The sequence below is a fragment of the Solanum dulcamara genome, chromosome 3, assembly GCF_947179165.1.
Source record: "Solanum dulcamara chromosome 3, daSolDulc1.2, whole genome shotgun sequence".
Lineage (NCBI taxonomy): Eukaryota > Viridiplantae > Streptophyta > Magnoliopsida > Solanales > Solanaceae > Solanum > Solanum dulcamara.
The window spans coordinates 60,392,492-60,420,358 of NC_077239.1; the positions used below are offsets into that span (position 1 = coordinate 60,392,492).

Consider the following 27,867-nt stretch of genomic DNA (forward strand, 5'->3'; position numbering starts at 1 on the left):
AAATTTGGTTTTGATATCATATGATGTACGGAAAATGTTCAAATATTGTCATCGAACTTTGAAAAAAGATTCATTTATATCATCCCTTAATAGTTGGGCTCAATCATGCCCTATCATTACAGAAAGGGCCCGTTCGTACCATTATTTTTTAACGGTCAGGTTTTGTAGTTTTGCAAAATTATTTTTCCACATGGTCTATTATTAAAGGTCGACCATGCCACCAAAATTAAATGGATAATTTTTCCTTTTAGAACATGCCATCGAATTTGAAGAAAAAGTTAATCTATGTCATTCGTTAATGATTGAGTTCAACTGTGCCAAACTTAAACTCTAAAACTAACTCTTCAAAGAACGAAAGGATTGCCGAAATTCATATAAGGTCCTCAATGAATATGAGACTCTAACAGACCCTATGATCATTTGGCCGTTCACACATTTTCAAAGACAGACAAAATCACATCTTCTCCTTTACTCAACTCTGTCAACAAAGCAACAGTAAAGGAAAGTAGAAAAGGACTGGTTGTCTCTTCTCTTTTTTCCCTGCTCACTTCCTCTCATTTGTTCCTCTGCTGCAACTGCTTACATGTCCTTCCACAATACAGTGATTTAACTTCTTTTGGCAAATTCTTTAATATTTAAGGCACTTATTTCTAGCATCTTGATCTGCTTCAATGGAGCTGCATTGGTGTTACTATTCTTGGTTCCTTCTATCTTCTATCTTCATCACAGTTGCTTTCTGCGATCCTGAAGGTACACTGCGAGGCAGATCAAAGATTTAAACTTACGAGTTCAACCTTTAAACATTCTTATTCCTGAATTTGATGTACTTGTAAAATTATGGTACTATATTTGTTAAAAAAAATGGAAGGTTTTAAGATGAAATGTTGCTTATGTTGCAGGATTCTTGAGCTTGTCTTGTGGTGGAAATACTACCTATGTTGATTCCTCCAACATTACATGGACACCAGATGGTGCCTATATCTCAGCTGGTAACATGACCACTGTTGATTTTCTAGAGGGTTCCTCCTCATCTACTCTCCCAGTTAGGTTCTTTCCTCATTCTCCACTTAGAAAATGTTACAAGATTCCAGTGAAGAATGTGTCATCCCTGGTCCTTGTCAGGACACAGTTTGTTTATAAGAATTATGATGGACATAATAAGCCACCTGCATTCTCTGTTTCTCTTGGGAGGGCTATTACAACCACTGTCAATCTTACTAATACTGATCCATGGATCGAAGAGTTCATATGGCCAGTTGACAAAGACATTCTGTCTTTATGTTTTCACTCTCTTCAAGATGGTGGATTTCCAGTCATTTCATCCCTTGAACTTAGGCCACTTCCTCAACAAGCTTACAGCAATGCCTTGGGAGATTTTCCCAATAAGTTGCTGAAGAAATGTTATCGTATCAACTGTGGTTATAATTGGTCTCTAAGGTCACAACTCTCACTTGTTGATTATGTTATGTATTACTTATCGATTGTTTAGTCCTTAGTTTCTGTTTAAATTTGATGTTTTTCATGCTACGTAAAAGGTACCCGATTGATCAGTATGATAGAATTTGGGATGCTGATGAGGATTTCAGCCCATTTCATGTGTCTTCTGGTTTTGATATTCAAGTCAATTTCAATATGTCAGTTCTGAAAGAGAGCCCTCCTGCGGCTGTTCTTCAAACCGGAAGAGTTTTGGCACGGTGGAATGACATGACATATAACTTTCCTATTGATCACCAAGGAGATTACCACATTGTTCTCTACTTTGCTGGGATTCTGCCTGTCTCCCCTTCATTCGATGTATTGATAAATGGGGATATTGTTCAATCAAACTACACAGTTAATCGATGGGAAGTCAGTAGTCTCTTCTTTACAATGGAAGGAATCGAAAGCTTGAACATCACATTGAAGACTGTCCACTACTATCCATTTATCAATGCTCTTGAGGTTTATGAGATCCTAGACATTCCCTTAGAAACTTCTTCAACAACAGGTTCTATTACAGTTTTATTGCTTTTTCGACCTTTGAAGGAGTCTGTTAGAACCAATTGCACAACTTTGGACAATTTTTATTCTTGCAGTTTCAGCCCTCCAGGTTATTCAGCAATCAACTGGTCTAGATCTTGATTGGGAAGATGATCCATGCTCTCCTAAATCATGGGAACACATAGAATGTGAAGGAAATCTGGTAACTTCATTGTATGTCAAAGCTTACGCTGGAACTACTTTTTCCTTTCCTTTTCTTTCTATTGGTCTTATTTTTGTTAAGATCAGAACATAATAAAGTTAAGACTTTATATAGGGAACTTTTTGATGTAAACTTGAGGTCAATCAACCCAACATTTGGTGACCTACTGGATCTCAAATCACTGTAAGAGTCATTAATCTTAACAACTAATCACTTAATAGCCACCGTTTGGCTATCTTGACTTACTTATTTGAGGTTCTTCTTGTTGCAGGGATTTGCATAATACTTCACTTGCTGGAGAGATACAAAACATCGGCAGCCTGCAGCATCTTAAGAAGCTGTAAGACTTGATCGCGAGGAATTACCATGTTAAGTTCATGTACTTTAGAGAGAATTGTCTAAAATAAGTCGTGTGCTCAACTTTGCAGGAACTTGAGCTTTAATCAACTTACAGCTTTTGGTTCAGAGTTAGAAGACTTGATAAACCTTCAAGTTTTGTAAGTCTCACTGCTTGTATTCAGACAGTGACTTCCTTCATTCTTCCTAGTTAGTCCTGTTCGACAGTCTTTAAAATTAATGTGTTTTGTGTTGAAGGGATTTGCATAACAATAGTTTTCAGGGAACAGTACCCGATAGCGTTGGAGAACTTATGGACCTCCACTTGCTGTGAGTGAGGAAAATATATACTGACATTTTGAGCTTCTTAAAGTACTTAACCTGATGAATTATTCTAATTTACCTCTGCAACATTCAGGAACTTAGAGAACAATAAGCTGCAAGGCCCACTGCCACGATCTTTGAACAGAAGGAGCTTACAAGTCCTGTATGAATTCAGAAAGTCGTTTTTTTTTTTTTTGCTTCTCATGTCAGTTTCTCGACTTATCCTTTTTCCACTATTTCGCAGATCATCAGGAAATCTGTGTCTTTTATTCACTATGTCTCTATGCAATGAATTCTCAAGAAATCCTTCAATTGAGACACCACAAGTCACTGTCTTTGCACCCACAAAACGAAAGCGCCATAATCGATTAGCAGTTGTACTTGGTGCAGTTGGAGGAGCTGTATTTGCTCTATTCGTTGTCTTTATATCAGTATTCTTGTACATGAGGCGAAGAAAAACTGGAGATACATATGCATCAAGTATGAAAAGAGTCAAACTTTTCTTTAAGATTTTGGAATATTGATCAATCTACTTCTAAACATTAACTTTTTCTAATTATAGGAACTGCAGCAGAAATGAAAAACTGGAATGCTGCAAAAGTCTTTTCATACAAAGAAATCAAAGCTGCTACAAACAACTTCAAAGAGGTTATTGGCCGTGGTAGTTTTGGATCTGTTTATCTTGGAAAGCTTCCTGATGGTAAACAAGTTGCTGTTAAAGTTCGATTCGACAAAACTCAACTAGGTGCTGATTCTTTTATCAATGAGGTTCGTCACTATACCAATGCTAGTTCAGTTCCACACAAAGAAAAAAGAAATTCAAGAGCTCTCTTTATTATCTGTAGGTATCCCTTCTATCACAAATCAGTCATCCAAGTCTTGTGTCCTTAGAAGGATTCTGCCATGAGTCGAAGCAACAAATTCTAGTTTATGAGTATTTACCTGGAGGATCACTGGCTGATAACCTCTATGGTATGTCACGCATGATCTCACCCATATTCACACTCTAAATCCATCATTCTCTTCTGTCATGTATTGTTTTTTAACTCTTAATAACTGTCTCAGGAGCAATGAGCAAGAAATTGACACTAAGCTGGGTGCGCCGACTGAAAATTGCAGTTGATGCTGCAAAAGGTATGTGTAAAGTGAGACATGATCATTACTAATAAATTTCTTCTGTCCAGAAAAAATAAACATCGTTTTGCCTATAATGTTTCCTCATACATAGTGAAAGACAAATTATTACTTGAAGGAGTTTGTTAGTTCATCTCATTTGTGTGCCAAAATGCTTGGTTTTCTACAATCAAAAGATCCATATAGCCCAGAAGAATGCAGTCTCTTTGTGAATTATGCTTCCTCCCCAGATACTTAATAGGTGTATGATGTAGCATTAAAGTTTTACATAGGTTATAATGGTTGATTATTACTTGTAAAGGTTTGGATTACTTGCACAATGGAAGTGAGCCAAGAATCATACACCGTGATGTAAAGAGCAGCAATATACTTCTGGATGCAGACATGAATGCTAAGGTGTCTGATTTTGGCCTTTCTAAGCAATTAACTCAATCAGATGCAACTCATGTTAGCACTGTTGTCAAAGGCACTGCTGGCTATCTTGACCCCGAGTAAGCTTCAAGTCATTTATTATCCAGTTTAATATTTGGTCCTCCCTAAGCTAAACCTCTCTTACTACTTGTCCACAGATACTATTCCACTCGACAGCTCACAGAAAAGAGTGACATATACAGTTTTGGAGTCGTTCTTCTTGAACTTATTTGTGGCCGAGAACCAATTAGCCATTCGGGGTCTCCAGATTCCTTCAATTTAGTTCTATGGGTAAAAACAAGTCTTATAATGTTTTACACAGCAAAGCATTTTTAAAATATTACTCATATGTGGTAAACTAATTGTGAAAATTTCAGGCTAAGCCGTACTTGCAGGCTGGTGCATTTGAGATAGTAGATGAGAGCATAAAAGGAACATTTGATTCAGAAAGCATGAGAAGAGCGGCTTTAATCGCTGCAAGGTCAGTGGAGAGGGATGCATTGCGAAGGCCGAGTATTGCAGAAGTATTAGCTGAGCTCAAAGATGCATACAGCATTCAACTTTCCTATTTAGCATCTGAAGGACTAGCCAATTGATGAATTAGACCTTCACTACTGCAGTTCACAATTTGCAAATATGAGTTTTTTCTAGTTGAATCAAATGTCACTGTAACTTTTATGCCAACTTTTAAATTTGATCTCGGAAATCTTTTAAGTTATTGATATATATATATATCACATTTAAAGGTATCCTTTCCCCTTGGAAAAGAAGTGTCTCATCTTAAGGAATTGAACATTCTTATTGTGAATAAAGACTAGTGCCCGTTTATCAGTTTAGAATATCTCTGACGGATTTCAATCAATTTGATTTGGAAGATACAGGAGGTCATTGATGATTTTAAACAAATAATAACAATATCCATCCAGGCTTGCATCAGTGCTCGCCTCCACATTCTTTACGGCTTGTTAACCAATCATAAAAGTAATGAGTTGGCCTAACCAGAAAACTGGCGCCGTAGATATAGGAATAATGCTGTAGAAGTAGCCACTGCGTAGGGGAATATAGTCCAGATTCCCTGCACAGTTCATAGGAACCAGAATCGGATTCTTTCATTCTTTGGTAATAAATGCAAAATTGGGCAGAGCAAAAGAATTGTGTTGTACCACTACAGTAGTAACGGTTGCAACGGCAAATACTGGACGCTCTCTTAGTAAAAATCCAATTGTCAACTGCATTTTGGAGTAAAAGAAAAGGAGATAAGAAGGCATGAACAGCAGGCACATTTAAAACTGGAATTCTGTTTCAAACACAAGACTAATAACCTGAATTGGAAGAGTGATCAAGCCTCCGCAACAGACACCGGCAAAGAAACACTCTGGTGATATATCCTGCAATATATATGTGCTGACAAATGATTCAAACGGTTATAAATATCTGTTTACCACGGGAGAATGCATTGAGTTGTTAACCATTTCTATATTGGTTAATAGCTACAAGATAACACCATCATAAGATTTATGCATATAGACATAAGGAAATTGGTTGCATTGCATTCTCAGTGATTGAATTTCCAGTTAGAGTAGGCTCAGAAATAGCAAAAGGAAAGTTGTAACTGAGAGTCGCTGGGTCGGTCCATCTTGTGTTTTGTATCAGGACATTTACACTACATATATCAATCGTTCCAACGATGAAATGAAATTATCAAAACTTGTAAGCATTGTCGTTGAATATCCCAACATATCTGACACCTTTTGTTCTGTAGGTAGGCGTATCATACACAAAACTTGTAGTACCCAAAAGAGGGAACAAGAAAGTAGCAGAAGGCGGTTAAGCTGATCTAACCCTCAGCATGTTAAGAAGGAGAACAGAAAAAGATCACTCACCAGAGCCCCTGCAAGGAAAGCAGTGGGATTTCTCACTCCAAGAGAAAATCGTTCCACTGCATCAGCATAGGAAAATCCACCAATAAGCAATTAAGGAAGTTCAAGGAACAAGAAGATCATATTAGTTATTACAAGTATTTTCCAGAGATATGATATGATACCACAACAAGAAACATCAGCAGTTTTAGAATGTGAGAAAAAGTTTCGAGATTTATGCATATAGATATAAGGATTAAGATGGACCAGAAGTATACAAACTCTTAAGATAGAGGATAAATCTTGAGGTAGAGCACTAATTTCGATCTGATATTTCCAGCAAATAGAGAATCTTAACAAATAATTAAACCATGAGGTTTCAGGTTCAAATCTCAATGGAGCCAAAAACACTAGGTGATTTCTTTCCATCTGTCCAAGCTTTGGTGGATAGAGTTACCTGGTACCTGCACTTGTGGGAGGTAGCGGGTAACCGTGGAATTTAGTTAAGGTTCGCGTAAGCTAGCCCGGACACCACAGTTATAAAAAAAAAGTGTGATCATATCAGTAGAAACAAAGGTTTCACAATAATTAACAGTTCTCACAATGCTCACATTGGAGTAAACTCAGCATCTTTGTAGTAACTCACCAAAACCAATGAGATTCCCATATTTTTGTACAGCATTTGTAATATCTCTTGCCTTCTGATTTCCAATCCCTAACTACAACCAAATTGACTCTGAATTTCCAAAATCAAGTTTATATATTTTTAAGTAAGGCAAGGAGACTGAATATTCTAACATGAATGAAATGCTAGTAGCCAAAACAAACCTTTGAGCAAACATCATCGGATGCACCAGATTGCTTAAAAAGCTTCCCAAGGTAAAAAGGTATCATATCACTGATACAAACACCCCTGAATATTCAAAATCAACAATAATGTTAACATTGTGGGAATCACTTTTTCTACATAATCAATTTTTACTAGCACCGAAGGTGTATAAAATCTTTGAATACAACAGAAGAAAAAGAAGGTGGCGTGTTCTGCAGAATCTTGAAAGGTTGGAATGCACGTGCATTCATCAAAATTACTCAGAGGACACAGAGTTCAAACTAACCAGTACACCCAGAGAATAGTGGATGTTATATATGGAGCATTTCTGGAAAAGGAGTTCACTACTGATTGCCACGTCCCATCTAGAACAAGCATCCGTGCTATAGAGATTCCAACCTACATCATTCGTCAATGAATTTGACTATAATAGTGAACATGATGAAGAAGGATAACAAGCCAACTTAGTGCCTATTCAAAGACACAATATAACAGCATTGTTCTAGCTTTCAACTATTTTTAGACAGGGTTCTAGCTTTTTAACTTGATAAAATTTAAAAGCTTCTTTACAACTCTTTTCCACACTTAGACTCTCACTTTTTCCTCACATCAGTAAAGAACAACTCTAAAGTCGCTAATTTTGAAAGGAATGTCAAATCGAAAGAATAAAAATTATCACAGAAAACTATACTGTCTGCAACACAGCCATGAATCAGACGACTTGTTAGCAGGGGAGTTCATGAACAGAAGTACCAGCATAGGAGACGGACCCATATATTCAAAGCCTCCTCACTGATAAAAAGTCCAAAACCAGCTGCCATCAGAAGCCAAAAGTAGATCCATCTGATGAATGAGAAGTACAAGGGCTTAATCACATCCAAGTACAGCTAATAGATGAGAGATCCAGGATATCAATTATATCAAGCATCTATCATAGTGGTAGTAAAGTATAATAAACATAAGGTTGGTCTTGTTTTCTGCTTAGATCATGTTGAAACCCCTGATGTAAGAAAAGTCGCAAGGATAATTAGTTGCTTACCCTGGAGCATATTCTGGAAGCATGACTTTATAGCCAAAAGCTTTGAAAGAAAAACCAGGAGCAGGTGTAGAAATTGTGGAAGATGATGATCCATCAACCAGATATTGAATCCCAAAATTTGATCCTTGATTAGGCTGCTTAAGGCCAATGGATAGGAATGTAATTGTAGCAGCAATACCTAGTGCTATTGCCAGTTTTGCCAAAAACGAACTTCCTGTGCTAACAGATTTATCTTCCAAACTACCAGTTAAATCATCGAAAGCCTTGTGCACTATCTCCTCAGCATCCTCCGACTGTCCATTTTTATAATTTTTAGCACTCAAAAGCTGAAATCTTTTGATCCTACACTTTGAATAGAGAATTTTCCATCACTTATACAATGCCCGTTTACAGTGCACAGATAAGTTCAGTACACTGAACATGTTGATTAGCTGTTTATACTTAAATTCCAGTTTGGGGGTTATACAGGAGAGACCTCTTGGAATTTCTAGGTGATACATAAATAGATATAATCAATTTACAATTAGCATTAGATAAGACATCTCCATGTACATTCAATTCATATAGTATACAAATGTCTATGAGGTTGTATACGTTAGCACTAAGTTGGAAGCGAACATAGTAGGGGCTTACAATTCTACTCTAAGAACTTAAAGAGTATATATCAACTGTCCCTAGGACTTTGGTCTAGTGGTAAGTGTTGTTGGATTTTAAAGGTGTGAATGGAAAATGAAAGGTTGTCACCTTTTCGAAAGGTTGTGACTTTTCCAAAAAGTTGTGACTTTTTAAAAGAGTTGCGACTTTTGTGAAGGATTGTGACTTTTCCGATAAGCCACAATAAACGGAGAATTTTTCTCTCATTTTAATTCATTGAATTCTCCCTCTTCTGCATATATTTTCTTACAAACAAAATTGAGTCTTTGTGTGATTTTGTTGCTGGCTTTTGAATTCGCTGAAATTATTGAAGTTTAAAGTACCGCTACTTCTTTAATAGTTTATCCGTTTTATCTTGGGAGGAAATAATCCTTAACCTCGGGTACAGTGAGGGGATTAAATTCCTTAAGGACACACAGTGAATTCTATGGACTCGGATACTAATTTTTTTATTTTCATATTTATTGTTTCTGGTTTGCTAACCTTAATACATGAGGGATAACAATCTTAAGGAATTTAATAAATATCAGCATTGATAATCTCTCATTATGAAAATTGCATCTTAATGACAACAAAAATGGTTAATGTGGCAAAGTTGTGTAGTGAAGCCACTGGAAACTTTTCTAATTGTGTCATTTAATTTTACTAGTAATTTTTTTTGTGGCTTTTCAAATGTCACTGGTATCTTTCAAAGGATTGAAATTAGTATTTAAGAAATTTGGAACAAGTGCACTTTGTTGCTAAGAATGAGAATTTACAAAGGCATTTCGTGACTGCTCATGTTTCAGAAAGAAAAAAAAAATATATATATATAATATTGATGGTGGTTCAATATTTTTTTTATTGGTGTCAAGAATGGGCTTAAAATAGCAATAATTTTATATATTTTTCCTAGAAAGCTTTTTATCCAATAAGAATTTTTGTTCTTGTTGTTTGGTTTCAATTAGATTGAAACAATTAGGCACTTTTATGATTTTCTACTCTGTTTGAATCTAATACTGATTTGAAGAGTATAAAAACTTCATCAGTGTTCAAGATTCATTCAATTAACGATTGGAAGAACATAAAAACTTTATCGTTAAACTAGAAACAAGTTGTATATTTTTGCTTCATCTTATATTCTGTTTGGAGGGCTGGAGACTAAAATCGAAAGACTTTCTACTCCAGAAATTAACTTGGTTCGAAGAAATAAAATCTTCATCAAGTTAATTGAGTTTTTGTTTTTCTTTTCGGTTTGAAGAATATAAAAACTTCATCGAGTTGAACAAAAATCCCTATTTGGTTATTCTGTTGTTTAACACTACTTTTGTTTTGTCAAACAGAATGGGTGATACAAATGTATCAAGTTTTGAAGCAAACACAATGCTTTCAACCAGTAGAACACCAGTTTCAACAGCAATGGCTACTGCAGAAAAGCCTGAAAAGTTTATTGGTATTGACTTCAAACGTTGAGAGCAGAAGATGTTCTTCTATCTGACTACACTCAGCCAACAACGATTTATAAATAAAGATGTTCCTGTGTTAGAAGAAGGAACTCCTGACAACGAAAAGTTTATTGTGACTGAGGCATGGACACATTCTGATTTCCTTTGCAAGAACTACATACTCAATGGATTGGAAGATGGCTTGTATAACGTCTTCAGTGTTTATAAAACCTCTAAAGAACTCTGGTATGCTCTTGAGAAGAAATACAAAACTGAAGATGCAGGCTTAAGGAAGTTTGTGGCTGCAAAATTTTTGGACTATAAGATGGTTGATAGCAAGACTGCGATGTCTCAAGTCCAAGAATTACAAGTCATTATTCATGATCTCCTGACAGAAGGTATGATCAAATTCAATAGTTATATTGATAAAATTGTTGAATATAGTAGTGATTTTAAATTATCCATTGTAGGTATGGTCATAAATGGGACATTTCAAGTAGCAACGTTTATTGAAAAACTACCTCCTTCATGGAAAGACTTCAAAAATTATTTGAAGCACAAGCGAAAGAAGATGACTCTTGAAGACTTGATTGTTCGTCTTAGGATCGAGGAAGACAACAAGGCTGCCGAAAAGAAGGTTAGAGGAAACTCAACAATTATGAGAGCAAATATTGTTGAGGATGGTCCAAATAAATCAAAAAAGAGGAAAAAACATTTTGGACCAAAGAACTATCTTTGCAAAAAGAAGTTCAAAGGAGACTGCCAGAACTGTGGAAAAATTGGACATAAGGCTATGGAATGTCGTGCTCCCAAGAAGGAAAAGAAGAAAGGTCAAGCCAATATGGTTGATACAAATGGGGATGTTGAAAACTTATGTGCAATGATGACTGAATGCAACCTGGTAGGAAATCCCAAAGAATGGTGGCTTGATTCAGGAGCTACATCGCATGTTTGTGCGGCCCGAGAAGCCTTCGCTACTTATTCCCCTGCCGCACCTGATGCGACTATCTACATGGGAAATTCTGCAACGGTTAAGGTTGAAGGATATGGTAGAGTATTCCTAAAAATGACATCCGCCAAGGTGGTGACGCTGAACAAAGTTTGTCATTTCCATAAATGAGAAAGAACTTGATTTCTGCCGGTCTTCTTATCAAAAATGGATTCAAGTGTGTTCTAGTTTCAGACAAAGTAGTTGTCAGTAAGAATGAAATGTATTTAGGAAAAGGCTACCTCTTTTCCTGTCTTTGGATAAGTATTGCGGTTAAGTCAGTTAACAAGATGAGAGTCTAAAACGTGAGGTGAGCTGCTGATTCTACTCTTGGAGTGACTCAACATAATGCTTCCAATAACTGAGAGTCTTTTCAAACTAAATGTAATGGTTGTTGATAATAATAAAGTTCAAGCTTCTTCTTACTTATTTGAGTCAAATAATTTATGGCATTCATGTTTAGGACATATCAATCATAAAACCTTGTGAAAACTGATTAACTTAAATGTATTGCCTAACTTTGAGTGCAATAAATCAAAATGTCAAGTATGTGTTGAATCTAAGTATGCTAAGCATCCTTATAAATCTGTTGAAAGAAATTCCAGTCCCTTAGAATTGATTCACACCGACATTTGTGATATGAAGTCAACACCAACTCGTGGTGGGAAAAAGTATTTTATAACTTTTATTGACGATTGCACTAGATATTGTTTTGTCTATTTGTTAAATAGTAAGGATGAAACAATAGAAGCATTTAGACAATACAAAACTGAAGTTGAAAATCAGTTGAATAAAAAGATAAAAATGATAAGAAGTGATAGAGGTAGAGAGTATGAATCTCCTTTTGCAGACATATGTTTGGAAAATGGAATCATCCATCAAACTACTGCCCCTTACTCACCTCAATCAAATGGAATTGCATTAAGGAAGAATCGAACTTTAAAGGAAATGATGAATGCATTACTTATAAGTTCAGGTTTACCACAAACTTGTGGGGGGAAGCCATCCTTACAGCAAATCAAATACTCAATAGAGTTCCTCACAGCAAAACACGGTCTATTCCATATGAGAAATGGAAAGGAAGAAAACCAAACTTGAAATATTTCAAAGTGTGGGAGTGTCTAGCCAAAGTCCAAGTTCCTAAACCTAAGAGAGTCACAATAGGACCTAAGACTGTAGATTGTGTTTTCATTGGATATGCTACAAATAGTAAAGCATGTCGATTTTTGGTTCACAAGTCTGAACATCAGGACATTCATGAGAATACGGTAATAGAATCAGATAATGCTGAATTTTTTGAGCATATCTATCCATATAAAACTAGATTTGAAGTATCTAGTGAATGGTCTAAACGACCTCGAGAAGAACCAAACGAGAATGTACCTAATAAAGAGAATCCAAGGCGAAGTAAACGTCAAAGGACATCTACTTCATTTGGATATGATTTTTTGTAACATTTCTTCTTGAAAATGAGCCTCAAACATTCAAAGAAGCTATGTTCGCTACAGACTCATCTTTTTGGAAAAAGGCTGTCAATAGTGAGATTGATTCAATCTTGAGCAACCATACTTGGGAATTGGTTGATCTTCCTCCGGAAAACAAACCTTTGGGTTCAAAATGGATTTTCAAAAGAAAAATGAAAGCTGATGGAACTATTGACAAATATAAGGCAAGACTTGTTGTCAAAGGATTTAGACAGAAAGAAGGCCTTAATTATTTTGATACATACTCACCTATAACTAGGATTACATCCATTCAGATGTTAATTGCACTAGCTGCAGTATATGGCCTTGAAATTCATCAAATGGATGTAGAAACAGCTTTCTTAAACGGAGAATTGGAGGAAGAACTTTACATGGAACAACCCGAGGGCTTTGTGGTTCCTGGTAAAGAAAATAAAGTTTGCAAACTTGTCAAGTCACTTTATGGACTAAAACAAGCACCCAAACAATGGCACGCGAAGTTTGACCAAATCATGTTGACAAATGGATTTAAGATTAATGAGTATGATAAATGTGTTTACATTAAAGACACTCCAAACAAAGTTGTCATTGTTTGTTTATATGTGGATGATATGCTAATAATGAGTAACGACATTGCAAACATAAATACTACTAAGCGTATACTTTCTAGTAAATTTGATATGAAAGATATAGGAGTTGTCGATTTAATATTGGGAATTAAAATTCACAAAACTCCTCAAGGTCTAGCATTGTCTCAAACTCATTATATCCAAAAGGTACTTGAAAAATACAAGTACTTAAACTTCTAAAGTGTAAAAACACCAATTGATGTGAACCTTGATCTTGCTAAAAATAAAGGTGAAAGTCAAGCTCAGTTGGATTATGCAAGAGTGTTGGGAAGTTTGATGTACATTATGAACTGTACACGGCCAGACATAGCTTGTGCTATAAGTAAATTGAGTCGATACACGAGTAATCCCAACCAAAATCATTGGATGGCAATGAAACGAGTTTTGGGGTATTTAGAACATACTCAAAACTTTGCTTTACATTACAATAAGTATCCATATAGTGATGCAAATTGGATTACTGGGTCAACTGAAACTAAGTCCACTAGTGGATACGTTTTCACCATTGATAGAGGAGCGGTATCTTGGAAATCTTCCAAACAAACATGTATAGCTCGCTCTCCAATGGAGTCTGAGTTTATAGCCTTAGACAAGGCCGGTGAAGAAGCAGAATGACTCCGAAATTTCTTAGAAGATATTCCATTTTGGCCCAAACCAATGGCTCCTATATGCATACATTGTGATAGTCAAGCTACAATAGGAAGAGCTGGGAGCGTTATGTATAACGGTAAGTCTCGTCACATACAACGAAGACATAATACCGTTAGGCAACTACTCTTTAGTGAAATTACCACAATTGACTATGTAAAGTCAAAAGATAATGTCTCGGATCCACTTACAAAAGGCCTAACTAGAGAGGGAGTTGAGCGATCATCAAAGGAAATGGGACTATGGCCGAGGACAAATCATCGTGGCGGTAACTCTACCTAGAAGACTGGAGATCCCAAGATCTAGGCTCAAGGAGATCAAACAAAGTCATTGATGACGGTTCAACATTGTTAAAATAATTTTTATGATTCATTCTCATGATGTGACAATGTTCAGTAACAAGGATAAGGCATTAGGACCTTTTAATGATATCTAAGTTTGATACAAGGCATATCAAATGGTGTTTCTATGGGATAACAAATTTAGATATCACCTATGTAAGTGTGAAGTGTAAGCCGCTTCAAGGAGAATCTGGTAAGGCCAATTCTCTACGCACTTATGAACCAAGAAGTGTTCATGGCTGAAACGAACAAAACAATGAGAACCAAAAAACAGTTAAAGGGTTGATTGTGTGACTTATGTTGTCTAGGTATACACCAAAGCTCGACGGTTCAAAGATATTAAATCTACCGATTGACCGAGTATATCCGATATATGTTCACTACGGAAAGTTCAAATGAAAACCTACTTATCCAGATGCAATTAATTCTTACTTATAAATCACACAGTTTTTTATGCATATGTTTTAACAATAGTCATTTCCCTATTCATGTGGGGGATTGTTGGGTTTTAAAGGTGTGAATGGAAAATGAAAGGTTGTCACCTTTTCGAAAGATTGTGACTTTTTCAAAAAATTGTGACTTTTTAAAAGAGTTGCGACTTTTATGAAGGATTATGACTTTTGTGAAGGATTGTGACTTTTTCGATAAGCCACAATAAACACCTGTTCACACTATCCTTTGTTGTCTAAATAAAGGATTTTTCTCTCATTTTAATTCATTGAATTCTCCCTCTTCGGCATATATTTTCTTACAAACAAAGTTGAGTCTTTGTGTGATTTTGTTGCTGGCTTTTGAATTCGCTGAAATTATTGAAGTTTGAGGTACCGCTACTTTTTTAATAGTTTATCCGTTTTATCTTGGGAGGAAATAATCCTTAACCTCGGGTACAATGAGGGGATTAAATTCCTTAAGGACACACAGTGAATTATGTGGACTCGGATATTAATTTTTTTATTTTCATATTTATTGTTTCTAGTTTACTAACCTTAATACAGGAGGGATAACAAGTGTAGCATGTAACGTGTAGATTAGGTGCACATCACAAGTTTGACCTGCCGCATACAAAAGTCTAATGATTAAGTGGAAAAGGATAGAGGGATGGGCTCATTAATTATCCACCGACTTTCAAACTATGTGCCCCTCGAGGACCTCTCGGTTATAATAAAAAGGAGTACAGATCAACCTTCTTTCATCAGATCTGCAACTGCTTTAAGCAGAGGTGTATTGTCATAGCCATAGATGTTTTCAACATCTTTATGTTGGTGAACAAAGACTTGGACGACATTCCGATGATTTTGTGATGATTTCCATGCTACTGAATTAGTGATGTCCAATACGACAAAAAAATGCTGCACCGCATATTACAAATAAAGATTTTAGAGACATCCGAGCGACTGCCTTCCCTTTCCTCCCTTTGGAGTCTGGAGTAATGACAAAGAAAATCAAATAACCGTTCATCATATCCTAATTAGTAGGATTTAATCAAGAATTTTCAAACTAACAACAACATAGCCAGTATAGTCCCACAAGTTATCAAAACAGGTTTGAAAGAATGCAAAAGTAGAAAAAGTTACCCCTCTATCCCAATTTATGTGTGACCTATAGTATTTCGAGATTCAAGCAAATCTATGTAATTTTTTCATATATGTTTTAAATATTTTGAATTGTCAATCACTATGAGTTGTAGTACTTTCTATATAATTCCAAATATATAAATTTTGTTTCAAAAAGTTTGAAGATTCTCCACCTGAATTCACACTCAAAATTAAATTGTTTGACTCTGAATATTCAAACTGTGCCATATAAGAGAGAGTAGGATGAAAATATTGAAATAAAAGCACTTATATAAACATAAGCGAACAATAGTAATACTAATTTTTGAGAATACTAATTTTGAAGTCCGGAGCAGTAGAATTACCTAGATGATGAGGAGTAGTTGCACTGCTTCGGTGCACTCCGGAGTTTCCACGGTCTCCGATGGTTATAAGAATAACCGGCGAGGTGGTTAAATTGTGGGAGAGTTGAAGATAATGAAAGAGATATCAATATTTGGTTATTAGAGAGAGCCACCATTATCTCTATATCTATCTCTTCTGTAGGTGTATACAGGGTTATTGGTTAGGAAGGACTGTATATGCTCCTCGGAATGCTAAAATCTCCCAATTCCAGTCTAATTGCCACGTGTCAGATCTGATTTGATCTTTGTGGACCCAATGAAATTGATAGTCCCATAGTTATATCCTTGCGTTTGAGATACTTCAAATCACCAATCTCCGCTCTTCCCATCTATCTTTCTAATATACTATCAATATATCTTAAAAGTATCCAAAGTTAAATTACTAAGAGTATTTACTTCAATTTTCTATTTATTTATTTTTGCGTTCAAACGAATGCCTTCCTTCCAAAAAGTTGTCAGTAAAATAACGGCACTATACACAAAAGTGGCAAATTAATAAATCCAAAATAACTATTATTCGATATTTATCTTCTTAATCTTAAATGCATATAAGACCATGCAATCTGCAACATGCATGTTTACTAATACTTCCCACTTTAATTTGATTCTTTTTTATGACAAAGTTTCTTCGTGTAGATTCTTAGAATAATAGCACTGTTGATTTTCTACTCATGAATCCAACATTGTTATAATCCGAAATTGTGACTTGAACTTTCAGAATTTGGGGTTAACGACATTGTTGATCTTCTTGTTTCATTGACATGTGAGACTTCCTTTTTATGGTTTTATGCATCATTTTTCTTAATTAGTAAAAGAATTAAAAAGTTTATACATTCAATGTACATTCAGTCTAAGTTTCTTTTGTGGAGGACACAGATTAGGATAAAATGCTAGCTGACTTATTCTTACACCATAATAGTTGTAGTTCTGCTCAATGTTTATTGCTATTTGATTTCTGTATTGTCTTGTTGTTTATAGGTGCGGGGTTATTGTACTTTGATTATATTATTTATTTATAGTAGTAAATGCTTCTTTCTTTCCGTACTATTCTATCATGACTTTCTTACTTTTGTTATTTCTTGTTTTCATCTTGTTTTCGATATGCTTGTCCCTATCTGACTTTTTATCTTGTTTTCCTATCTTGAGCCGAGGGTCTTTCGGAAACAGGCGCCCTACCTTTCAAGGTAGAGATTAGGTCTGTGTACACTCTACCCTCTTCAGACCCCACATGGTGGAATTATACTGGGTTTGTTGTTGTTATTGTGTTTTTCAAAGTCATAATTTATATTATGATGTGGTTTTATTGTTTTTTTGTTGTTTTATTTATTACAAATTTTATCTTCTGATTTAGTTTAATGAATTTAATTTTTGATTTGATTATATTCATTGTCAGAGGTACAAAAACATATAGTATTCTATTGGCACATTCATTTAAGGACTATTCTTGATACATTATTTTTTTCTTAGTTCTTAAAACTTATTGAAAAGTTGTTGGATGGAAATTATCGTAAAGAACTCACCAGTCACCAGCATTTATAGATGCGAAGACTAAAACTCAATAGTACAATGGCAGATTAATAATGATATTTCTTTGAATTTCCTTATAATCCTTTAAAACAATCTAGGCAGCCAGTTGTTTTTTAAATCCATCTTATGAATAATTAAGGGGTCATTTGATAGGGTGTATAAGAATATAATGAATAAAGTGTATTATTAATATTGAAATTATAATATTGGTATTAGTTATACTGACATTATGTATGCTATGATTATTTCTAATACACCATTTGATTTGATATACTAAAAAAAATATGCATTGTATAGTATTTAAAAAAAAAAATTGTTTACACAAATACCATCAATAAATATGATGAAAAGGATGTGAAAAAGATTTTGACGAGCAATTGTGCTTCCAGTTAAGTAACAAAAACATATAATTAATATAAGGCGTATTACCTAACAAGACCTAACCTATCCAATCACCTTGACTTTGAGACATAAGTCATCACTCATGCTTAACAATAATGATTCAAAGAAACTTGTATTTTATTTTAAGGTAAAATTATTTATCCAAAATTATATTTAATGATATTAATATTAGTTTACAATATCATATATTTCCCGTTTCTTTTTAGTTGTCATACTTTCTTTTTGGAGAATCAAATAATATGAACGTTTACTAACATTTTAAGATATTTTTTAAAATCATATTGGTATAAAAAAAAATTGCTACTTATAGTACTTTTCGTATAATTTTTGAATATTTAATTTTTTTGATTTGAAAATATCGAATTAACGTAATTTAATTTAGCTTTGAAAGTTAGTTAAATTGACTCTCGAAAAGCGCAATATGACAAATAAAAAGGAATGAAGGGAGTACTACAGAATTCAGAATTCACGTGCAACGCACGTGCCCGAAGAACTAGTTTAGATATAAGGCTCACATAATTTTATTACCAACAAACAAACAAAATAAATTGCTATAAACTATGGACCGCCATAAAAATTATTTATGTTACTTTTGGATTATTTTTCACTTTATTTAAAAATTTCAAATTCAACTTCAAGTTAGATTTCAAATTTGAAAAACTTGTTTTTCAATTCGTATATATTTTAAAAGGCAAATTTAGGACTCGGTCCGTGGTGGGGCATTGACTCACATATGTGGCTCACTTCTGTGAAGCTTACATTGTAAGCACACCCAACGCTCAATGATGATGGCTTGTCTAACTGATCTTATACAGATTATGTGTCAAATTCTTTAATTAACATTATTGACCTTCATAATCTATTTAATAAATGAATGATGCTTAGTAATATTTTTCATCTATAAAAATAAAAATAAGAGGAATGAGAGTAATTCAAATACTAAGAAATGAGATTGTTTGTCCTCTTATAATTTCAATAGAAAAAAATATTTTTTCAGATCTCTTGTAAAAATGACATAAAACTAAAACGTGTAAAATTAAAAATCTCTTATAGAAATGACAAAAACTAAAAAAATAAAAATAACGAGATTGAAAATTATTTTTTCCTTCAAATAACAAGTTGTAGTATTGCATACTTGCTATTTGTTTCTATTCATGATGGAATGAAACTTTTGTTATAACAAGTTGTAGCATTGCATACTTGCTATTTATTTTTATTCATGATGGAATGAAACTTTTGTTATAATACAAATAAATTTTATGATTTTTTTAGAGAGGTAAATTGGTATGATAGTAACATATTTTAAGCAATTGTGATTCTCTTAATATTCAAAAGTTAAGATGCTAGAATTGTTTTGGCGCATTTCATAATTGACATTTTATCATAGCATTATTTATATTTGTAAAAGCATGTTTTAACTTTTATTTTCTATAATATTCTTTAATTATGTTTTTATTGTTTCAAACTATTGATGTATCCGTGGGGCTTACTCTCAATGTCTCGGGGGTTACATCTCACCCTTTGTGTCACGACCTGATCTAGGACTTAGCCGTGAGACGGCGATAGAAAGCCCGAAGCATTCCAACCAGCCATCTTAGCATACATAGCATACATAAGGCAATTAAACATAATGAAATGAAGCGGAAGAAACAACTCGACAATGAAAGTCTAAGAAAGGAGTAGTACTCAAATCAATGTCTAAAATGGACTACATCACTTGCAACGTCTAAACTACCTCTAAGTCTATACTTGATGGGGGCTTAGGACAAGCTCCTAACTCACCCAAATCATAAGAGAAAAGTCAAAGTGATCAATATAAAAGAAGTCCTATCCTCGGTAAATGAGGACTCGCCAATGATAACTTGTGAATGTTATGTCAACTCTAGTCACGAATAGGATGAACGTCGTCTGCCTCTACATTATGAGACAATATAGGCAAAATATACGTTAATACATAGAAGGTACTAAGTATGTGATATATGCATGAACAATAAACATAGGGCATAATCAATATGAATCATGGGATGCAAGACCAATATCTTTAAAACATGAGTAAAGTCATGAAAACATTAAAACATTTATCTCATTGGTCAATGCATCAAAATAACCTCATCTTCATCATAAGAACTCATAACTCAACTGAAATGGTGTGGGATAAGACTTTTAACCGACATCTTAAGACTATGCGAGCTATAACATGGAATTCAATATAACTCCCACATCGAGAAGAGAGAGGCTACTTGCCAATGTAGACTCCATGAGAACAACTTTAACTTGGTGAGCTATATGTGGATCCACTAGCTAGGCCATGAAGCCAATCTACGGGGGCAGCGTAGTTTGGGACTTTAGGTTGCTACTAGGATTTCCTTGGCTAAATAACTACGTTACCGGACCGAATCCCACCTATAAGTCCTCTCGATGCTTAGTCAATATTCCAAAGAAATTCATTAAAACATAGAAGCATCATCATTAACTTTATCATAAAAGTAATCATTAGAGTAACTCATTAACTTTAGTGATTCATAAAAATCCATAAACTTCGGTGAGAATTGTCCTTATCACCATCTTAAACATGATTTGTGTGAGAAGTGTCCTTATCACACCATAATAAATTTCTTGGATCATCATTGATCATCATCATATCTTTCATCATTCAATCATAAATCTCAACTTCATTCAAAAAACTTTCTTTTGAAATCATTGAATTTCATAATCAAAAATTCATATATACTCATCTTTGAACTTCATAATCATAATTGAAAGTAGCTTTATGTATGTGCATTCATAATTCAACTTGAAATCATGCAATTAATGTAAGAGTATTCTCAAAATGATCATTGATGACAATTAAAAACGAAATTGAAACAGTCCAATGTAATTCATCAAAACTAAGGTTAGAAGGTAATTGAAATTCAAGAGATCTTTTGAGGAGACTTTGGGACTCCATGGGTGAAAGGAACCCATGGATCAATCCCCACATACCTTAACCTTGATGATTCCTAAACTGTTGAGATTGAAAGTTTAACCTTGCAGAACCCTTAAATTGCATGTGGAAGAAGAAGGAGACCTTGAGAGAAAATTTGGGACAAAGGGTTTTGTGATTTTAGGGATTATGGAGAGAATAGGATAGTTAGAAGACTTTAGGGTAGTTAATAGATATGAATTTAGTCCCTAAAATCTTCTACATTTATTAATGAGATATAGGAAAAAGACTAAAATGATCCTCATTAAAATTGAAAACTGGACTCAGGACGGACCATCACCACGGGTCGTTAAAGGCTCCATGTTCCATGGTCCCTTCCATGGTGAGGTGCTTAAAAATTTCTAAAAAAAGGATTTGGGAAGGCTTCCCACCACGAGACCCACCACGGCCCATTATGGAAACCACGATCCGTGGTGGTCCTTCGTGGTGTTTGCCTTGGACTTGAATTCTTTGGATTTGTAGGGGTTATTTCAGGACCTCCTCCATGGAGACCTTCACGATCCGTGAACATGTATCGTGAAAGGAGTTCTGACAAGAGGCCCATAGAAGTGTCCACCACAGGAGCCAAACTGGTCTGTGGTCCACACCATGGCTCGTGGTGGCCCCTCGTGGTTCTCACCTCTGGACCCAATTGGCTGAGCATGGACCACGGTGGCCCTACATGGCCTGTGGTCCTCTTAAAATGTTATTTTGAATAGCATATTCATAATTACGGATAAAATGCTCTCTTCTCTCCAAAAAGTATAACTAAACACAACTTCATTTTCAACTCTAACTTCAAAAATTCACATAAAGAGAAAAATATTTGATTTTTATGTAAACATCTACTATAAATATTATTGATAGCTTGTACGAGTCTACCAATATGTCAACAGATCAGGTTCCTTGACAATAAAAACAAATATAAATGCAAATTAAAGGATGTAAGGACAATATACATGATTTTATATGGAAAACCTCTTTGCTCAAGAAAGGAAAAATCATGACCTATCTCACAGGGTTTCACAACCAAATTCACTAAACAAGAGCCAAGATTCATATTACAAAGCTTGCAACCCTAGAAATTAAACTCTCAATCCCTTTCCCCTTGTAATAACTCTATTACAAGATGTAAGCCTAAGCAATAAGTCTATTGTCCACTATCCCAACTAGCTCTAGTTGATATAAACTTCAAACAACCTGATCAAGCTAACTCTACCCATGAACTCGAAAACTCAGAATACAATATAAAAATGATCAATATTCCTTTATAACATAGGAATTGATCTTATAACTCTAGAATATAAGACACAACATCAAACTAAGACAACTTGGAACATTCACACTGATGACTCTATCAGGTCCCTTGTGGTCATAGTGAAGTTGTTCTTCCTTGAGACAGAATAAGTCTTGCGTGTGTATTCTTGATATGCAAAAACTAGGTTATTTTTTATCCAAGAGTGAGTATTAACATTGGACAAAAACAACCTAGTGTCCTCTGATTGGTTGGATAGTATGCTAGGGTTGTTCAAAATTAAACCGAACCTAAAAAAAGTTATTGATTTATCAGTAATGGGTTATTGGTTTAGTAGTTTTTGTAATGGTTTTAATTTTTTTTATTATCGGGTTATCGACTCTTAATGGTTTAAGATTTTTTCTTAACGGGTTAACCAATAACCTGATAGTAACTTAATAATTTATATTTATTACCATTCAGTATATAAAGTCCTTCACTTAGGGTTTAGTTTTTATACTTTTATTTCTTGTTGTCTCAAACTCTTGGTTATTATACAATGTTTATATTTTGTTTTGATTGAGACACAGCTTATCAACTCATGTACATGGTTTATTTGGTTTGTCACCTTATTTCTAAGTAATTTTTAATAATTTTTTGGTATTGGGTCTTAACGATTAAATAGATAACGTAAACGATAATGATCAACAACCAATAAGCCAAATGGTTCTATAACAGTTTGACATGTCTATAAATCGATAACCGATAAGTCAAATTGATAAACTTTAAAACCAAACCAAACCGACTAATACGCAGTCCTACAGTCTGCTATCCTCAGCTATATTTACCAACTACAGCAGATAGTGGCAGACTTTACAGCTGGTCTCCATTATGTTGTTTACATGTCTTGCTTATGTGAATAGGTTCGTTTACCAGATCCCATAGTTTGTTAATTTATCAAAACCTAAATATAAAATTTTCTCCCTTTTTGATGATTATAAACTATAAGGACATGTGTTCTATTTTCACTAGACTTCCCCCATCAATGTATTCCCTCTATCGAGATACTTCCCCCTATCAATGCGACCAGATCCTATCATTAGGTCCTAGTGACAAACTATAAGGACCTGTGTTCTTTTGCCGCTGGACTTCTCTCTATCAATGTATTCTCCCTGTCGAGATACTTTCCCTTATCAATGCGACCAGGGCCTGTCATTAGGTCCTATTACTACATGAATAAACTTTCCAACCAAACTGAACACATATCTTTCCTATTTTGGCATCATCAAAAAAAAGTAGTAAACCAGAAAATGGTCATACAATATGGAAAAATTCATGGCCTCTTAGGAAAACACTTAACATGAGTAAAAAAACATAACAACAAGGTGAAGATAGTAGACACAAAACAAACACATTCATTGATAAGGAAGGATAGCATTACAAAGTACTTCAAAAGAACTATAATTTAAAACTAGTTAAGACTGTCAATTGTTCAGAGACAAGAGAAAAGATTTAAAGAGTTGTAAAGGCTAAGAGGGTCTGGTAGGAGGAGGTTTGGGAGACAAAGATTGGAAAAGTAGGGTAATTTTGCCTTCAATATGAGCTTGAAGCAATTACTAGGTAAGGCTCTTAACTTCAGCGGTTAGACTTTCCTTTTGAGCCTTCAACGTAACAAGCACATTCGAACCAGGTCCCTCCACTTGTGCTTGCAGCAACTGGGCATTTAATCGAGCAATCTCGGCATCCCAACTTGCTAGTGTCATAATCATCTCCTCTAGTTATTGCTTCAACCTTTCTTGTTGTTCTACGAGATCAAAGACTTGTGACTTGGTTTTATTTTCAGTTCTCCCCTCAACACACTCATTTGAGAAGAGTGGTTTGAGAGAAGGCTTGTTTGATAGTACCTTTGACACCCTTACCTACCTTAATTCCAAAGTGATCAAAAACTAGATTCAGCAAATACCCATAACCCATCCTTTGCTTTCCATCTTTTACTATCATTGTTTTAAACATATGTTCCATCATCATGGTTGGACGATTTATGCCTTCAAGCTTATTCAGTGCCTCCATGAGTAACAAGTCTGCAGACAAAGCCACAATCTATTTCTCAGATCATGGAAAAAGTACTTTGTTGACAAATTCAAAGTATAACTGATATTGGCCCTTCAATAACTTCTTAGGGACCCCAGCACAGTTTAAATCTGATAATTTACTGTCTTCAAGAACAAAGTGACGGGTGGGTGAAGACTTATCAATAGAGTTTTCTCAATCAGATGAAACATAATACCAATACCCTTCATATTCAGACCACCATCATCAGCAAAGTCAATATTATAATAAAACTCACACACCTCTTATTCATAAAGAGTGGGAACAGGCTACTTGAAGAGATGCGTCCAATCTTTTATTTCCACTGTATCAACCAGGTCCCTCATTACTAATTTTGATCTAACTTCTAGATAAAAAACTCTTCCGATTAGAACCTTTTGAGTCTACAAGACCTGAATGTTTTCATCATTGATCAGTGTTTTCTCAACCTTTCTCTTCTTGCTAACTGAACTTGGTCCCTTTTCAGAGACATGGTCCACAGTAGTTTCTTCCCTTTTTATTTTAACACTCCCATTCTTTTTCCTCTTTCCAACTCTTGACTTTGTATTGCATTTTTCTTTTACAAATTTTGTAGCCAAAGCCACATTTCTTCTCTTAGACACAACAGCAAATATATCATCGAACTCTGTTTCACTATCCCTCTTTTGTTTGGATACATCAATCAATTTCTCCTCAGGGATAAAGTCCTCATCAATGAATGCCCTATTTCATTGTCTTCTTTTTTGTGTTGTCTTCAATTTACTGACAGCCATGGCATCCCTCAATAATTTCTTTTGAGTCCCTCTAGTAGAGTATTTTTTGGTGATATTTGTGGACTCATTAGCAACCTTATTTCCTTTGACATCAATAACATTTTTTTCTTTTTCAGAAGCCCCACCTTTTGCTTTCTCTTCAACCATATCTTTACCCTTAACAATGTTTCCCTGATCTCTCTTATTACTTCTTTTGAATCTCGACACTAGAGGCAATTCATCTTTGTTGTCTTCCTCATCCTCCATAGGAACTCTAGGCAACTCTCTCCCTGGGTTTTGGTCCAAAATAGGCTTCGACTATATAATTGGTGGCTCGAGTGACTTTTCTTTCACATTTTAAAATGGAGGTCTAATTCTATCTCCCTTCATCTCATCTAGGCTTTACACAAACAACTTGTCACCTGCCACTAAGATATTTGACCTAGTTATGCGTTCGTCAGGCAAATGACCATCAAAATGTCTCTTTAACATGTTAGATGAGACTGGACCTGGTTGAGAAGAAGAAGTATGGTCAACTGAAGGATCATTTTTGAGAGGTTAAAGAATAGACCTAGCCTCTAAATAAGTAGAGGTATTTGGCGACAACCCTTGATATTGTGAAACCACAAGAGTTGATGAATAAATTTGGGTTTTATCTTTTGGGGAGAGGATAACAGAGTTAGGTAGATGTATGTTTGAATGGGATTTTGACTTGAAAGGGTGACAATTTCAGTTTCAAGTATTTGCAGCTCCGTTATTACATGGGAAGAGTGTACAAGAGTAGATGGGGAGTATCAATTTTGGGTGAAACTGGAATGCCAGTTTTGGTGTTCGCAATTTTCTTAGAGGACGTCGGAGTGTGACACATGATTTGGTGCAAGAAAAGAGTGAAAGAAAGATGAATGAGAAGAAGATATATGGTTTGAATTTGAAAATGAAGAAGCTATGAGAGAGTAATTTAGGGTGGTTGACTATTTAAGAAAGTTGAAACGATGTGTCTGTTCCCTCAAAGTAGCATTTTTTGGGTTATCAGTTTGACAAGAAAACTGATCATAAAAGGGATGACCGACATGTGGCAATTCAATTATTCTTATAAGTCATTCAAAAGCAGTAATAAGAATGATAACCTCTGAGTAGAGACCAGGTCCCTCTTAAACAATTGAATGTCATTTACTTAGATTTTGCCTTTTCTCTTACTTTATCAGCTCTACCATATGTGTATACCTGCAAATGTATGAGACTAAATTTAGTTACATATACACAACAAAAGTATAGATACCTGTTCCCTGGATCTAGACAATGAGACAGTGAATGGATCAAATTGGACTAGTTAGTTTAATTTGATCATTCCCAACTTTAAGCGATTCTTTACAAATTGATCCCTGCTTAGAGGCTTTGTAAAGATATTTGCTATTTGGTCCCTTTTTTTACATAATTGTATACAGATGTTCCACTATTCTACATTTTCTCTTAGAAAGTGATGTATCACATCTTTATGCTTAATTCGCTTATGTTGAACTAGATTCTTGGCCAAGTTAAGAGCACTCGTATTATCAAAAAATAGAGGAATATTATTAGTGAGAACTCCAAATTCCTCTAGTTTCTGTTTGATCCACAATAATTTAGCACATCAAGATCCAGTAGCAACATATTTTGCTTCTATTATAGATAAGGCAACAAAACTTTGTTTCTTGGTTCCCCAAGAAATCAGAGATGAACCAAGGAAATACGTCATTCTTGAAGTGCTTTTTCTATCAACCAGGTACCTTGCATAATCTACATCTGCATACCCAACCAATTTGAAAGAGTCTCTAGACGGATAGTATAGGATCAGGTCCTCAGTCCCCTTTAAGTACCTCAAAATTCTTTTTGCAGCTTTCAAATGGGACTCTTATGGACAAGCTTGAAATCTTGCACATATTTTAACACTAAACACAATATCAGGCCTACTTGTTGTCAGATACAGAAGAGATCCAATAATTTCTCTGTACATGGTTTCAATTACCTTGGGACCAGTTCCATCAGCATTGAGTTGGGAGTTAGTTCCCATCGGAGTATTAATTGTCTTTGTCTCTCGCATATGAAATTTTTTCAGAAGCTTTTTTATGTATTTCTCTTGGCATATGGAGGTTTCATATAGTGATTGCTTTATTTGAAACCCCAAAAAGAAGCTTAATCCCCACCATCATACTCATCTCTAATTGATTTCCCATAAGAGTAGCAAAATCCTTACAAAAGTGAATTTGATGTTGCTTTAAAGATGATATCATCCACGACCTGAACAATCAGAAAATCCTTCCCTCTCTTAAAGCCATTATCAATAAGGAATCTTGACAACCTTCATACCAGTCCTTGGGGGGGGGCTTGTTTCAGGCTGTAAAGAGCTTTGTCTAATTTGAGCACGTGATTTGATTGGTCTACATCTTCGAATTCGAGGGGGGGCTTCTTGACATACACTTTCTACTTCAAATACCTATTCAGAAGTACGCTATTTATATCCATCTGGAATAGCTTGAATTCTAAGTAGGCGGCAAATGTAATCAAAATTCTAATAGCCTTCATTCTTGCTTCCAGAACAAAAGTTTTATCATAGTCAATCCCCTCTTCTTGATTATACCCCTGAACTACTAGTCTGGACTATTTTTTTATGAATACACCATTTTCATCCAGCTTATTTATGTACA

The 27,867-nt window shown here is 35.0% G+C and overlaps 2 protein-coding genes across 6 annotated transcripts; one reads left to right on the forward strand and one right to left on the reverse strand.

Moving 5' to 3' along the window:
- The first annotated feature begins 388 nt into the window (after positions 1-388).
- On the forward strand, positions 389-5,121 carry LOC129882658 (probable LRR receptor-like serine/threonine-protein kinase At5g48740). Its single transcript, XM_055957045.1, has 16 exons — positions 389-750; positions 900-1,437; positions 1,536-1,987; positions 2,076-2,193; positions 2,297-2,365; positions 2,454-2,522; positions 2,611-2,679; positions 2,777-2,848; positions 2,937-3,005; positions 3,087-3,322; positions 3,405-3,610; positions 3,688-3,814; positions 3,908-3,976; positions 4,278-4,467; positions 4,546-4,678; positions 4,765-5,121. The coding sequence occupies exons 1-16, from the start codon at positions 672-674 to the stop codon at positions 4,981-4,983; spliced, it is 2,715 nt and encodes a 904-aa protein (XP_055813020.1). The 5' UTR covers positions 389-671; the 3' UTR covers positions 4,984-5,121.
- Positions 5,122-5,162: 41 nt separating this feature from the next.
- On the reverse strand, positions 5,163-16,505 carry LOC129882659 (uncharacterized). Of its 5 annotated transcripts, none has more exons than XM_055957049.1 (12): positions 16,180-16,298; positions 15,445-15,682; positions 15,247-15,313; positions 8,115-8,456; positions 7,846-7,918; positions 7,362-7,474; positions 7,075-7,159; positions 6,893-6,965; positions 6,271-6,326; positions 5,710-5,791; positions 5,551-5,616; positions 5,163-5,462 (listed from the first exon to the last, which is right to left on the reverse strand). In XM_055957049.1, the coding sequence occupies exons 2-12, from the start codon at positions 15,452-15,454 to the stop codon at positions 5,353-5,355; spliced, it is 1,077 nt and encodes a 358-aa protein (XP_055813024.1). In that variant the 5' UTR covers positions 15,455-15,682; positions 16,180-16,298; the 3' UTR covers positions 5,163-5,352. The 5 variants fall into 5 exon arrangements, 4 of the variants coding, with proteins under 4 accessions (XP_055813024.1, XP_055813025.1, XP_055813023.1 ...); XM_055957050.1 differs by having other exon boundaries at positions 15,445-15,610; positions 16,180-16,291; XM_055957048.1 differs by lacking the exons at positions 15,247-15,313; positions 15,445-15,682 and having other exon boundaries at positions 5,710-5,775; positions 16,180-16,484.
- Positions 16,506-27,867: the final 11,362 nt, after the last annotated feature.

Bases quoted from the DNA above. Each gene is read 5' to 3' on its own strand.
- LOC129882658 (XM_055957045.1), top strand. From the start codon at position 672: ATGGAGCTGCATTGGTGTTACTATTCTTGGTTCCTTCTATCTTCTATC. The intron at 2,366-2,453 runs GTAAGAGTCATT...TTCTTGTTGCAG, and splicing joins CTACTGGATCTCAAATCACT to GGATTTGCATAATACTTCAC. The intron at 3,006-3,086 runs GTATGAATTCAG...ACTATTTCGCAG, and splicing joins AGAAGGAGCTTACAAGTCCT to ATCATCAGGAAATCTGTGTC.
- LOC129882659 (XM_055957046.1), bottom strand. From the start codon at position 16,334: ATGGTGGCTCTCTCTAATAACCAAATATTGATATCTCTTTCATTATCT. The intron at 7,919-8,114 runs GTAAGCAACTAA...CTCATTCATCAG, and splicing joins CTTCCAGAATATGCTCCAGG to ATGGATCTACTTTTGGCTTC. The intron at 6,327-6,892 runs GTGAGTTACTAC...ATGCTGATGCAG, and splicing joins TGGGAATCTCATTGGTTTTG to TGGAACGATTTTCTCTTGGA.